At 47.5% G+C, this 14,884-nt stretch overlaps 1 protein-coding gene across 3 annotated transcripts in view; it reads left to right on the top strand.

Annotated features, from left to right (window-relative positions):
- The first annotated feature begins 7,424 nt into the window (after window positions 1-7,424).
- MAP4K5 (mitogen-activated protein kinase kinase kinase kinase 5) overlaps window positions 7,425-14,884 on the top strand; it is an 85,761-nt gene continuing 78,301 nt past the window's right edge. For all 3 annotated transcript variants that reach the window (XR_014168164.1, XR_014168165.1, XM_081910262.1), the window contains exon 1: window positions 7,425-7,638. Coding sequence is in view for 1 of the 3 variants with exons in the window: in XM_081910262.1 (XP_081766388.1) it covers window positions 7,531-7,638 (108 nt within the window). In the remaining 2 variants the exon portion in view is untranslated. The remainder of the gene's footprint in view (window positions 7,639-14,884) is intronic.

Raw genomic sequence — 14,884 nt, 5'->3', positions numbered from 1 at the left:
GCTTCTGAGTTACCTTTTCTCTAAAATTAAATGTCCCAAATGCTGCAACTTTTCTTCATCAAGACGTCGCTCCATACCCTTAATTGTTTGGGTGGCCCTTTTCTGAAGCTCTACAATATCTTTCTCGTGATGAGGCTAGCAGAATTGTAAACAGTATTCGAGATGCGGGAACACTGTAGATTTGTATAATGCCATTATGATATAAGCATTTTAATTTTCAATTCCCTTCCTGATGATTCTTTACACGGAATTTACCTTTTTCATGGCTGTCACACATGGGGTCGACATATTCACTGAGCTTTCTGCCATGACTCCAAGGTCTTATTCCTGGTCCGTCACCTCCAGTTTAGACCCCATGAGCATATGTGTGAAACAATTATTTTTGGCCCCTCCATGTATCTACCCCTGTTTACATTGAATTGCACTTACCATTTTACTTCCTATTCACTCAGCTTGAAGAGGTCCTTTTGGAGCTCCTTGCAATTTCATTTTAACAAGTGACCCCTAACTCTAGATTGTTTATGAACCAGTTAAACTGCACAGGTCCCAGTCGTGATCCCTGGGGGACTCCACTTCCTACGTCTTTCCATTCAGAGAACTGTCCATTTATTCCTGCTGTTTGCTTCCTGCAACTTAGCCAAGTCCTTATCCGCAAGATGACTTCTCCTCTTATTCCTTGTCTGCTAAGCTTACTCAAGAGCCCTTGGTGTGGTACTTTGTCGAAAGCTTTTTGAAAGTCCAAGTAAACAATGTAAGCCGGATCACCTCTGTTGATATGCTTGCTGACACTCTCAAATAACTAGGTTCGTGAAACAGAAGCTGTGCTGGGTTAGAAAACCCTGGTCTGTACAGGTTGGAAGCGCTTAAGGAAAAGTCTGCTGCCACAATTTCCAGCACAACCCCTGGTGACAATTAAGTTTGACAATTAAATTCCTGATGTTTTGCTTTTTAATCTGCAACCCCAACAGGGCCTGTGCTCTTCTGATGCCATGTGATGTGTTTGAGGAGATCTGACTCCCTCTGATGGAATCTTCCTGGCTCAGAAGCCCGCTCAGGGTCTTCCTGCTATCAAGGGGTTTGTCTTCGGCCTCCTGTTTACAGTGGTGCCCCGCAAGACGAATGCCTCGCAAGACGAAAAACCCGCAAGACGAAAGGGTTTTTCGGGTTTTGCGACGCTTCGCTAGACGATTTTCCCTATGGGCTTGCATCGCAAGACGAAAGCCCATAGGGAAATCTCGGGGACCTTTTTTTAAATGCTGGCGGTGGGGAGCAAAGCCTTTTTCCCCCCTCCGGACTTCAGAAGAGGTCCAGGAAGGCCGGCGGGGGCGAAAGGCTTTGCTCCCCACCGCCAGCATTTTAAAAGCGGTCCGGGATAGCAGGGAAGCGCTTCCCGCTATCCCGGACGGCTTTTGAAGGCAGGCAGGGGGGGCAAAGACTTTTGCCCCCCCGCCCGCCTTGGGAAGAGGTCCTGGACCTCTTCCCAAGGCGGGCGGGGGGCAAAAGTCTTTGCCCCCCCTGCCTGCCTAACCGGGGGCTTTTAAATCGCCCCGGGACTGTCCGGGGCGATTTAAAAGCCCCCGGACGGCTTTTGAAGCCTCCCCCCCGCCGCCCGGCATCGGGGCATCGTCCCGATGCCGGGCGGCGGGGCAGGAACGCCTCCCCCCGCCGCCTGGCATCGGAACCATGTCCCGATGCCGGGCGACGGGGCAAGAAAGCCTCCCCCCGCCGCCCGGCTTCGGGGCATCGTCCCGATGCAGGGCGGCCGGGCAGGAACGCCTCCCCCCGCCGCCTGGCATCGGAACCATGTCCCGATGCCGGGCGACGGGGCGGGAAAGCCTCCCCCCGATGCCGGGCGACGGGGCGGGAAAGCCTCCCCCCGATGCCGGGCGACGGGGCGGGAAAGCCTCCCCCCGCCGCCCGGCATCGGAACCATGTCCCGATGCCGGGCGACGGGGCGGGAAAGCCTCCCCCCGCCGCCCAGCATCGGAACGATGTCCCGAAGCCGGGCGGCCGGGCGGGAAAGCCTCCCCCCGCCGCCCGGCATCGGAACGATGTCCCGAAGCCGAGCGGCGGGGCGAGAAAGCCTTTGTCCCCCCTGCCTGCCTTCCCAGGGGCTTTTAAATCGCCCCGGACAGCGGAGAAGTCCTCCGCTGTCCCGGGCGATTTTAAAATGCCGCCCGCCAGAAGAGGTCGGGGGAAGGCGTTTTCCATAGGAACGCATTAATTGATTTTCAATGCATTCCTATGGAAAACCGTGCATCGCAAGACGAAAAACTCGCAAGACGAAGAGACTTGCGGAACGAATTAATTTCGTCTTGCGAGGCACCACTGTATATGGTTTAGTAAGAGACTGTGCAGGGATTCATGTGAAAGCAATTAGCTTTGTTGCAAACCCCTTTAACAGGAGCAGAGTAAGCTCCGTGCTAAGCGAATCCAAATTCAGCATCCGTGCTGTCTGTGCCAGGCTAAGCTGGAGGCTGCAGCAGGCTCTCTTGGTCAGCCAAGCAAGCAAATGTGAGTTATGTCTGCCCCTTGTATCCAAGTCTGCTTTTGTATTGACTCGTGCCTCCTGATTGCTGGGAATTCAGCTCTGGCTCTGCTCTTGCAAGTTTAATTGGTAAAATCGTCAGCTAAAGCTCTAATTGCCTCTTCAGTGGTGGAAGACCAGGAGGGAAGGCTCTGAAAGTTAAGGGCAGGCACACATTTTTGGTAGGTGGGGGGGGGGGTGTTTGGAAGCGATTGCAGTTCTATTGGATTGTGGTCTGTTTGGCTGACAGCGAATGGTTACTTTTGTTTATTGAATTCTGATTTCTTGCATGCCCTTTTGTGTCTCAAAAAGGTGTCTGTTTCTGTAATACTCAAATTCGTTTTGATAGGAAAGGCCATTAATGAACTAAAAATGTTTTTGACTTATTCAGTTCTGCTTTGTTAGATCTCACCAAGCCTTGTACTGTACATTTATTTCAAGCCCACCTTTATGGTCTTGAGGGCTAGAAGCTTCATGTGTTTGTAAAAGCTGAAATTCTCAAATTGCTGAATTCTCTGCTGTGCATATCTTCAGCATTCAAGCATCCTGCCATAGCATACTTGTCACCCTGTATTTTGCTATTCTAAAAAGGGAATTTCTGGTGAATTTCTCTTTGATATTAAACATTCTGAGGGCTGAAGTAGATCCTTTCTTATGTAAATAGTTTTCTTTTCTCCTTTTTGGTTACTATTTTTATGGGGAAAACACTTTTTGAATCAAAGCGCAGCAGCCAAATAGTTTCTCTTGCAAAAAAACGTTTAGCCTTGGTCACTGTGAGAGATTTTTCCACTGGCAAATGTAGGGCTTCCTCTTGTGGGAGAATCCATAGCGGTCATCATCCTTATGGGGCCTGCCAGCTTGCTCTGCCTCTCCCCTGACTGTTTTGTCTGGCATTTGGAAAAGCAGCAGCTAAAGGCTTGGAACATGGAGAGTACGGAAGGCAAACCTGTAGGAGACAGTGTGTGCAAGGGTACATACGTTGTGTTTCATTTCCCCAGTCTTCACTCGGGGGAGCAATCTGTTACTTTCATATAATATATTTATAAAATATAATTCAAAAACACCACTGTTTTTTGGTAAATACGGACATGCGCAGGATAATGCATTAATAAGCTTGGCAAAGAGAATACCTGGAAGGAATACTGTATACTTACCAATATCCCTGTTATATTGCTTCATCTAGTTAATAAGTGATACTCTTAGCTGCTCAGTATTGCTTATTTTATCTGCCTTTAAAATATATATATTCTGGGCCTTCAGTAATATCTGTTGCAGCTGAACATAAAAATCAGAAAATGATAAAAGCATCAGATAAACCACTATAAATATAACACATGGGTGGCTATTTAGACCCCTGTGACATGCAATATCTCCTGCCAGTAACTGACAGCTCCTGTGCCAGTTTATTTCCCGGTCGGAGGAAAGACCTATAGGCATGTCAAGGCAGGGATGCAAACATTAAAGACAAGAGCCATCTGGTTCCTGGGAATCCAGTGATTGTGCATAGCCAATCCCATGCCACTGCCTGCAAGATCAGATCACCATCTGGGGCCGTCTCCCAGTCTTGGTATCTGTTCTCCAAAGGGAGCCTTCATGCTCTCTCTTCCCCATCTCTCCAGCTATCAAGGGTTATTAGACTTTTCTGCTCTTCAGAACCAGGCAGCTGGCACTCCTCTGTTGTGGTCATTGACTTATTTGTTTGCTTAAGGTGTTTCTGCCCCCCCCCAGGGGTTTACAATGTAGTGCTTCTTGTGTTTCTGTCTGCGTAAGGCCCAGAGCTGGGTTCTGTCATCCGTCGTTCCATAGGCAGCTTTTAACAGCCATTGCACCATTTCCCCATTGCACATTTCCTTGGTGTGTCCAGAAGATCAAAAGATCGCTGTGGTTATTATTCTTTTTTTATACATTTTTATTAATTTTTCAACATATCATTTCCAACAATCATTTAACATAACTTCTTATCTTATACAATATTTTAGACTTCCATCAACAACCTCTGAAGATTTTTCGTTCTTTATCACTTATTCTGCATTTCTTAATTTCTCTATTACTTTTAATTATCATTGACTAATAGTTCTCTTCACAGTCTTCGTTGCAATATTTCACATAATCCTCCTTACAGAACTTCTTGCAGCCCTACTAGTGTAATCTGTTTATTACAGTTGCTTTTCAAATAATTCAAATATTTACCCCAGTCTTCTAAGATTCTCTGGTCCCGCAGGTTTTGAATCTTTCCTGTTAATTTATCTAATTCTGCATAGTCCATTGCTTTCATTTGCCACTCTTCTTGCTTCCATTTTTGTGCCAGTAGTAGTCTTGCTGCCGTTATTGCATATAAAAACAATTTACAGTCCTGTTTGTTAATGTCCTCCCCTACAATGCCAAGTAAAAATGCTTCTGGTTTTTTAATAACATCTTTCAACATCTTTTTCATCTCATTATATGTCATTTCCCAGAAGTTTTTCACTTTTTTACATTCCTGCAGCTGTAATTATTCTCATCCATGTACAGTAATCTTAGGTAGGGCTGCCTTCATTCATGATTTCACAGTGTGTGGACAGAAGAAACTGATATGTAGCACCTGCCAGGCTAAGAATCTTGAGTTGCATTTAAGAAGGACCCAAGTTCCTAAGAGATGTGCTTGCAGCATTTTATAACAAGATTTGCGTCTGTGTAGGAAATAGATGTTATTAAGTAGAGAAATATCAACTCCAGTGTGGGTCAATTGTTATTTACTCTCCCAACATTATGAGGGATGTTCACAAGTGTCTGCCTTCTTTTGCTCCAGAGGGAGCTCCTTGCAATCTGTCCCTCTGGACAATTAGTATTTTATTGGTCTCATTATGTTCCTATTTCAATTAGGCTTTGAAAGTGTTCAAACATCAGCTGGCACACTCTTGAAGTGTGGTTGGTTTGGGGTACCACATGAGTTCTAGTCACTGGGGGCAAAGTGACCCCCCAAGACAATTTCTTCCTGGAACTAATAGAAGGATGGGTATATTCCCTTCCAGGGAGTCAGATGTATTCTGAGAGAAGAAAGATGAGCTTATAGATATGAAAGAAATAAACAGAATCAATGATGAACGCAGCAAAATTCACAGAGGGCACAGAGTTTCATTTATACAGAGACTTTGAGTTATGTGGCGCAGAGTTTTAGCTGTTTTTTAGTGCATGTCTTTTTAATTTGGACAAACGAGATGTTGTCATGGAGCCTCGTAAGGCTCTGTTATTTTGGCAGATGGGTTCGGCCTTGTTTGGGCGTGACATATGGTGTCCCATAATGCTGGAAGTTTAAGTCTCGCCTCAGCTGCGAAAGTGGCAAGGTTTTTTCCTCTCCACGTCCGCCCTCTCATTGCGATATGCAGATAACGCTACTGGCATTGGGTTCTTGTAGTAAGTCACGGGTTTCCAGCCTTTTTGGCCCATGGGCACATTTGCAAACTGGAGAAACTGTGGTGGACAATACTAGATGTACATGCATCCTGTGACCAAACACACCCCACAGCTACCATAGGATGCTTCTTTCAAGCCTAATCCCTGGGGCAGGGAAGGGAAGGCACCAGGGATCAGGTTGGTAGCCCATGTCAAGCGTTTGAAATACTATTATTTATTAATTTTATATCCCGCCCTTCCTCCCAAAGGAGCCCAAGGCAACACCATGCACAGTAGCGCTAAAACAATACAGCTAAAAATAGGAAGCTGAAAACCACTTTAAAGTCTCTAAAACATTTAAAAGCAATCACATACCCCTCACAGCTAGTAATCTCAAGGTTGCTAGGAACAGTATCTTTGCCATCAAACGCCTGGAAGACAGACACACCTCACCAGGGTGGGCATCGCAGAAACTGCCTCCAAGAAGGCTCTCTCGTGGGTCAGGGCCAACTGGGAAGCAGCCAATGGCAGCACTGCCCTTGCCACTGACTGCCTTCGAAGACAGAACTGTGGGTTAGCTAGCCTGGGTTGGTGAGGCTGTTTTTTGTGGTATGAGGCCAGGTGAGGGGACCCTCCTCTGCCAGTTACAGACAGCAGGGCATCTGAGGCCCTTCTCTATGTCCCTTCTCCGAGAGGTTTGGAGGGTGGCAACCAGAGAATGGGCCTTTTTTGTGGTCGCCCCCGTCTGTGGAATGCTCTCCCCAGGGAGGCTCGCCTGGTGCCATCATTACCTGTCCTTAGGCACCAGGCAAAAACGTTCCTCTTTACCCAGGCCTTTAACTGTTAAATAATATTTGCCCTGTTAAAGCTATCATTATGATTATTTTATTGCTATGCTGTCTGTTATTATGCTCTTTACAGTCAAACCTCGGTTTTCAAACGTCTCAGCTGCCAAACACCGGAAACCCGGAAGTGAATGCCTCTGTTTTTGATCACGCCTTGGAAGTCAAATGGCTTCCAAGGCGTATTTTTCAATTTTTTTCTGTTGACTTTGCAGCCAGCCCCTTGATCCTCGGTTTTCAAACGTTTCAGGAGTTGAACGGACTTCCGGAATGGATTATGTATTATGTTTTTATTATTGATCCTCTGTAAAATGTGTTCGTAATGTTGTACAGCACCCTCGGATCTTTCGATGTTATCATTGTTACTATTATTATTTATTTGATTTATAATAATTGATGGAAAGATCCAACCCTTGGGCCACAGTTTTCCAGATTTTTCTCTTGCGCAGGCCCATTAAAGTGAATGGAATCTGTACACAGCAGGGCTGCCCCATGTTAGCTAGCAGGGATTCCATTTGGATTTTCTGCCCGAGCCACCAGAGCGCCTTGACTACCTTCCAACAAGCTCTCATGGATGTTCCTTTCCCCTTAAATCTGCTAGGTCCAAAGAAGAGTGGACGGAAGCCATGCCTGCCGCCAGGGGATCACCTCGCTAGGACCTTGCTCGCGTTGCTTCTCGGTATTGCAAAAGCCAGAAGTAGAGGAAGGCAGAGGCGGCTGCACACCATTCCTGTTCCCCCTCGTGGAGGGGGGGCAGGGGGGAGGAAGTGGAGGCTGCATTAAGGGACAATGGATCCTCTGGCCCGCTCGAGTGGGGATATTATGCGGCGGAATCCACAGCAAGACTACGAGCTGGTCCAGCGCGTGGGGAGCGGCACTTACGGAGATGTCTACAAGGTGAGAGTCCAAATGCCAAGGCCTTTTCCGCAGCGGTCATTTCCGATGCAAATTGGGATTTCTCTCTCCCTGCCTCATGTGGCAGCTTGGGCCGCTTTACCGTTAAGGAAGGGCAAAATCAACATACGGTCATACCTCGAGTTGAATGTGCTTCGGGTTGAGTGCATTCGAGTTGCACTCCGCGGCAACCCGGAAGTAACGGAGCGTGTTACTTCCGGGTTTCGCTGCTCACGCATGCACAGGCGCTCAAAATGGCGTCATGTGCGGAAGCGGCAAAACTCGACACGCGCAGACACGCCGTCGCGTCTTGCGTTCCGTTTGGGATGCGACTGGGGCTCCGGAACGGATCCCGTTCGCATCCCGAGGTACCACCGTAACTGCTTCTATGGGGAGAGTCATGGGCATGGTAGCTGGTCCCTTTCCCCCACTTTTGCGTTGGAAGTTGCATTTTCACCAGTCTACAGAATTGTTGCAATATGCAGATTCAAGTAGCCACCTTAAATTATACGAATCAACCCTTTCTGTGTGTTGGGTGGGCTTCACCTAGCGAACCCCATCAGCGGAAGCCCTGCGTGGGGATTTCTGCTTGTGCAAGAGAGTTGCCCCCCTCTCCTCCCCTTCACCTGCCCCCTGCAATTGGCTCAGGATGGGGTGGGAGAACCCCCAGAACAGCAGGTTCAGGGCGGGGGCTCATCGGTTCATCTGGCAAGCTGATATGCCTGTGCAGACAGAACATTGGTACACAGCACAAGGCTGAATTCCACCCGCTGCTCCCCAGGTTTTGTCACGGGATTGGTTGGCATTTCTTAATGGGGCTTTTGCTCATTGTTCTCTTCACCCCAACACTGTAAAACAGTTTGAAACGGAGGGAAGGAGAGCAGAGAGACTGCCCTCTATTCTTTACTTCAAGGGTTCAACATTACAGTGGTACCGTGGTTTAAGAACAGCTTGGTTTATGAACAACTTGGATTAAGAACGCTGCAAACCCGGAAGTAGGTGTTTTGGTTTGTGAACTTTGCCTTGGAATAAGAACATGTTTCGCTTCCTGTTGAGTGTGTGTTCCATTTGTAAATTGAGTCCCCCACTGCTATGGGAAAGCACGCCTTGGTTTAAGAACGGACTTCCGGAACGGATTAAGTTCATAAACCAAGGTACCTCTGTGCTTGTTCAGCATTAATTTTGAAACCCTGGCTCTGGCGCAAGTGAGGATTCTTTATTCAGTGCTGATAAATGAGGCTGCTGTTAGAAAGCTGGAATGCTTTTTTCTGACAAGCGAAGAGAGGAGAATTCCCCATAATTTTTCTTTAAAAAAAGAATGGTTTGCTGCCTGATTTAGCTCCGAGGAAAGAGGCAATTGGTCGGAGTTAGCCTGGTGGACTGGGCAGGTTGGGGGTAGGAAAAGAAGAAACTGGATCTGCAATGGGAGGGGTCAGGGTTGTTGGAGGCTGAGATCATCCACGCTTGTCTAAGAAAATTGTGACATCCCTGAAATCGGCTCAATTGCCACAGGTCCCCTTCCATCACTGCAGCGCTTTTGTCTTCTCCTTGTGCCCTTCACTTCTTCATGAGTATACTCATTTGGACTTTTGACTTGATTTTATATGACTAGGTATCGTCCCAAGTTAAATGTGATAGTCAGAGGCTGTGAGGCAAAGTGAAGTGGAGACGTTCAGGTGCTCTGAAGAGCAGCGGCAGCAGGGCAGGATACAAGATGGATCCGTCCCATGAGTCACAATCCCCTGGGAAGTTCTCCTGCACAAGACCCAGTGGGAAGGAGCAGAAGGCTGCTCACCAGGCTTGTGCAGGGGTGAATTTCCCACTGAATAAAGGAGGAGGCATGGTTGTGATTTTTCACCTCTGGCTCCAAATATCTTTGATGTGATCTGGTAAAACGTTCGACTATGGTCACAGTGACTGCTGCCCCAAAGGTTTGCTCCACAAACTTTTAATAAACTTGCCCTACAAGTCAGCAAAGTGAAGTCCAGCTTTAAAGGCTGATTAATTCTGCTTCTTTTATATCATGGGTAGGCAAACTAAGACTCGGGGACCGGATCTGGCCCAATCGCTTTCTAAATCCAGCCTGTGGACAGGATTCAGTGTGTTTTTACATGAGTAGAATGTGCCCTTTTATTTAAAATGCATCTCTGGGTTATTTGTGGGGCATTGTAATTCGTTCATTCTCCCCCCCCTTCAAAATATAGTCCGGCCCCTCACAAGGTCTGAGGGACAGTGGACTGGCCCCCTTCTGAAAAAGTTTGCTGACCCCTGTTAAATGCTTCAAACTGTTACGGTGTTCTGTAAACGGTCCTTTGGGCTCTGTGAATTCAATGCTTATTGCAGAATTCCAGAACCTCAGAAATGCAGTTTTTATTTAACACCAGGGTGGTGGATGAAATAAAACCACCTTTAAAATATCAAGACACTGAAGCAATGAAACACACAAATAAATTCCTATGTGTGCCAGCAGCAGAGATGGGAGAGAGCAGCTCCTGTAGCTTTAGAAGACAACAAAACAGGCCTTAGGCCCAGCTGGCAATGCTTCCATAATGGTGAGGTTGTCATTGCTATGTGGCCCCACCCCCTGCCATTCAGATGATGGTGATGATATTGATATTTGTACATTGCCCATCTGACTAGGTTCCCCCAGATGCTCTGGGTAGCTTCCAGCAAAATATAAAAACAAATTAAATCAGTCATTAACAACTTCCCTACACAGGGCTGCCTTCAGATGTCTTCTAAAAGTCAGGTAGCTGTTTATTTCCTTGACATCTTATGGGAGGGCATTCCACAGGGCGGGCGCCACCACCGAGAAGGCCCTCCGCCTGGTTCCCTGTAACCTCACATCTCGCAGGGAGGGAACTGCCAGAAGGCCCTCAGAGCTGGACCTCAGTGGCTGGGATGAATGATGGGGATAGAGACGCTCCTCCAGGTATGCTGGGCTGATGCCATTTAAGATGAGCAGAGGAAGATAATATTGGAGACAGAGAGAGCAGGTTGGGAGGAGCCGGTGATGTGGTTGTTACTGCCCCAAAGGCAGGAGACTTTGGTGTTTGGCACAGCCCCAGAGGCCAACAGATTAGGTCAAGTTATGAAGATAAGTTATGGTTTCGCTTTGTGGGGGGGACGGGGGGTGTCCGTTTTTATGTCTCGGCTGATTTTAAAGTCTTTTGGTGTTTTCCATTGTGCTTTTGCTATTGTTGTTATGTGAGATTCTCCTCTTAAAAAGTGGGATAAAAATCGGTTAAATAAATAATTCAAATAAAAGAAATTGGCTTTTCCTTGGCATGGAATTAGGATTTTTGTAGTAAGCACTGCTGCCCTTAATTAATTGGCTACTTCATATCCGCTCATTTTAATAAAGGAATCCTTTTTTTAAAAAAAGAGTGGTTACATTTTTACTTTGTCAAAAAAGAGGCCCCTGCATCACTTTGGCCTAAGTCAGCCTGAACTTGATTTGATTTTAAATTGGTGCACTTATCATTCTATACGAAGAAACATTGTGTTTTAACACATTGGGTGAAGCATTACAAAGTATTAAAAAGCTGCAGAACTCCTGACTAAAACTGCTGCCTTCTGTATTCCTGACCCTCTCAGAGCAGGTGACTGTATATTTGTCTCTCTCTTGTGGGAATGTGGCATTTATAGGGTCAGATTAAAAGGACACAAGTTGATCCCTAGGTTAAGAATAGCTCACAGGAAGCAGATTAAGGTGCACAGGCGGCTTGCAGCATGGCTGGAGTTAAGATACGCCCATTTCCAGAGGTGCTTGTTTTGCTTGCTCTAATTCCATTTCCATCTTTGCTCAGGATTGTTCATATGGGCTGCCCTGGTTCTGGAACTGGTACCCAGTGGGGCACTGCCGCTAATGCAAAGCCTGCTTGCTGCCCCTGGCAAAAATGCACAGTGCTTGCTTACCTTGTGCTGTCCGTCGAGGTTTGCAGCACTTCTCCAAGGTCTCAGGCAGCAGAAAAATATGATTTTCCCACAGGAAGCAGAGCATGCTGGCCAGATGGCATTGTAGGGATAGGATAGGCAGAATAAGATCCAAGAGAGGCAGTGCGACGAGTGCTTTTCATGGTATTCTTATTGATATTGTAAATGTGGTCCTCAGAAAGTTTTCAGAAGAGCAGGATGCCAGTGTCTTCATTAAAAGGTAAAGGAACCCCTGACAGTTAAGTCCAATTGCGAATGACTCTGGGATTGCGGCGCTCATCTCGCTTTACAGGCCAAGGGAGCTGGCGTTTGTCCACAGACAGTTTTTCCGGGTCATGTGGACAGGAGGACTAAGCCACTTCCGGCACAACGGAACACCAACACGAGAGCACACAGAAACGCCATTTGCCTTGGTGCTGAGCCATCACACTTTCAAAGTGTGAAAGGAGCCTCTTTGTTGCAGAGAATGTGTTCTGAAAGCTTTTTTGGATTTGACTCTGCATACATTCAGTTTGCAAGGAGAGAGTCATCTCGGCTGGTTCTAAAATCCTCCCTTCATCTTTTAAGCCCATAGAACCTCAATTTGGAAGGGAGCAAAGGTCTTCTGGTTTAAGCCAAGACTGGCCTCCAGAGGCTGAATTATGTTCTTGTGTCCCTGCTGCTATTCCCAGAGGAGGTGCCTGGGACAGCCCCAGTTTTATGATTTATTATATGCATTCGTAGAGTTGCACACCAAAGTGTCTCAAAGTATCTGATTTGATAAAAATAGAATTAATGAAACATAGTAACACCAAATATGAAAACAGCAGCACAAGGCTCATCTAAAAACAAGGGGGGCAAAATTTTCCCATCTCACTTAAAAGGGTGAGCACAAATATAACTAGTTGTCCTCCCAATGAAAAACCAAAGGCCTGGGTAAGCAAAGTTGTTTTTGCCTGGCACCTAAAAACAGACAGCAGTGGCTCCAGGCATGCTTCCCTGAGGAACCTACCACGGAAAAGGCGCATTCCTGTGCCACCACCATCCACATCTCCCTCGAGGAGGACACACAGAAAAAGAACCTCAGTTGATGACCACAGTGCCAGGGTTGGTTCATGTGGGGAGAAGCAGTCCTGGAGATGTTGGCGGCTGTGAGTCTCCAAACCAGCACTTTGAATTGTGCCTAGAAACTAATTGGTAGCACGTCCAGTTGTGCCAAGATTGGGGCTATAAGCCCAGGTCGACTTGCCTTAGTCAGCGATCTGGCCACTGAATTCTGCACCAGCTGCAGTTTCTGAAGAGTCTTCAAATGCACTGTAGAACCTAGAGGTGACCAGAGCATAGATAACCTAAGTTAGGCTGTCCCTATCCATCTAGGGACATAGCTGGGCCACCAGCCGAAGCTGATGGAAAACACTCTGTGCCACCTGAGGCTCATGTGACAGTGATGGATCCGGGAGTAACCCCATGCTACGCACCTGCTCCTTCAGAGGGAAGGCAGTGTCACCCAGAACAGTCTGAACCCTGCCCATCCAGTCTAGGGAACCACCCACTAACAGTGCCTTTTTCTTACATGGATTAAGCTTCCATTTATTGGGTCTCATCCAGTCTTTTACCGAGACCAGCCGTTGTTCTACAGCAGGGATGTCCAACAGGTCAATCGCGATCTACCGGTCAATCACGGGGTGTTTTGGTCGATCCTGGTTGATTGCAAGACCCCGACCCCCCCCCCAAATGCTCAACAACTCTGGCTCCCTAAAAAAGCTCAGCAACTCTGGTCAATACAATGGGGTCTCTCGGAAGTTGGACATCCCTGTTCTATAGCATCCGCTGCCGTACCTGCAGATGTAAAGGAGAAATAGGACTGCATATCATCAGCCTATAGGAACAGTGGAAGCTGCCTTCTACTGAGTCAGACCATTCTCCAAATAGTCAGTGGCAGTGGTTCTCTGAGGTTTCCGACTCAGGGACGTCCGCAGCCCTACACTGGGCTAGGAGCTAGAGCCTTTGCCCTGACAATGCACGCCATTGAACAGCACGAGGGATAAGATTGAATTCTGCAGCACCCAGCACCGAAAGCTCAATGGTCCTGAACACCCTCCCTCTGCACTACCCTTTGGAGACAGCCATCCAAGTAGGACTGAAACCACGACAAACCAACGCTGCCCACCCCTAATTTGAACTGTCACTCGGGGAGAATGCTGTGGCCGATGGTATCAAAAGCTGGAGAGAGATCAAGGAGAATTAACAGGGACACTCTCCCCCTGATTTTCTCCTGACAAAGGATATCAAGCAGGATGACTAAGTCAGCTTCTGTGCCAAGACGGGGCCTGAACCCTGATCGAAATAGTTATGGAAAATCAGTTGGGGAAAGAAGTAGGGCAACGGATAGTCTGGGGGGGGGGAGGAGGAATGGGATTGACGAGCAAAATAAAGGATGGGAAGCTGCGATTTATAGATCCAACTTGGTTCCTGCATAGCTTGTTTCTCGGTGCATTTTTACTACAAAAGGCAGGTGGGATTCTTACTAGGAAGAAGAAGAGTTTGGATTTAATATCCCACTTTACCTAAGGAGTCTCAAAGCGGCTAACATTCTCCTTTCGCTTCCTCCCCCACAACAAACACTCTGTGTTGTGAGTGGGGCTGAGAGACTTCAGAGAAGTGTGACTGGCCCAAGGTCACCCGGCAGCTGCATGTGGAGGAGCAGGGAAGCGAACCCAGTTCACCAGATTACGAGTCCACTGCTCTTAACCACTACACCACACTGGCCTGTGAGAAGCAGGCAAACAGTCCAGATTTGCTGGCCCTGAAAGTAAAACCATTCCCCCACCCCCCAAGAAGATCATAGCTGTTCAGAGAAGGGAGAAGCACTTCCCACCAAACATCTAACATGACGGGAGCTGTCTTAGCGGCTTAGTCTCCCCCCCGGCTGCACAGCCAACCTGTCGTCTGTGATTAGAGACTTTACTCTGGAAAACCATGTCAGACGCTCATCTTAATGCCTTTCTTTTATCATTGTACTAGCTCTCAGTTGGGTTACTGGGTAGAGTTTAGGTAAGGGGCATCAGGCTTGAGCTTGTCCACACAGCTGAGAGTCAGGAGGTTGTTGTTTGAACTCAGGAGCAAGGAAATGCATGCGTTTGGGAGCATGCCTTCTTGCCAGTCACTTTCAGTACTGGGCTGTGCACAGTTGAGCACATAAGAAGAATCCTGCAGCTGCATCAGAGTTGGCCTTTTAGTCCAGCATCCTGTTTGCACGGTAGCCAACCAGATTCCTTGTGGGAAGAGTGCAAGCAGGACCTGAGCACAACAGGACCCTCCCCTGTGGATTCCA

The sequence above is a fragment of the Podarcis melisellensis genome, assembly GCF_964234715.1.
Source record: "Podarcis melisellensis genome assembly, chromosome: 1".
Classification (NCBI taxonomy): Eukaryota; Metazoa; Chordata; class Lepidosauria; order Squamata; family Lacertidae; genus Podarcis; species Podarcis melisellensis.
Note: the sequence above shows the minus strand (reverse complement) of the source record. Positions and strands in the feature narration are given on the sequence as shown.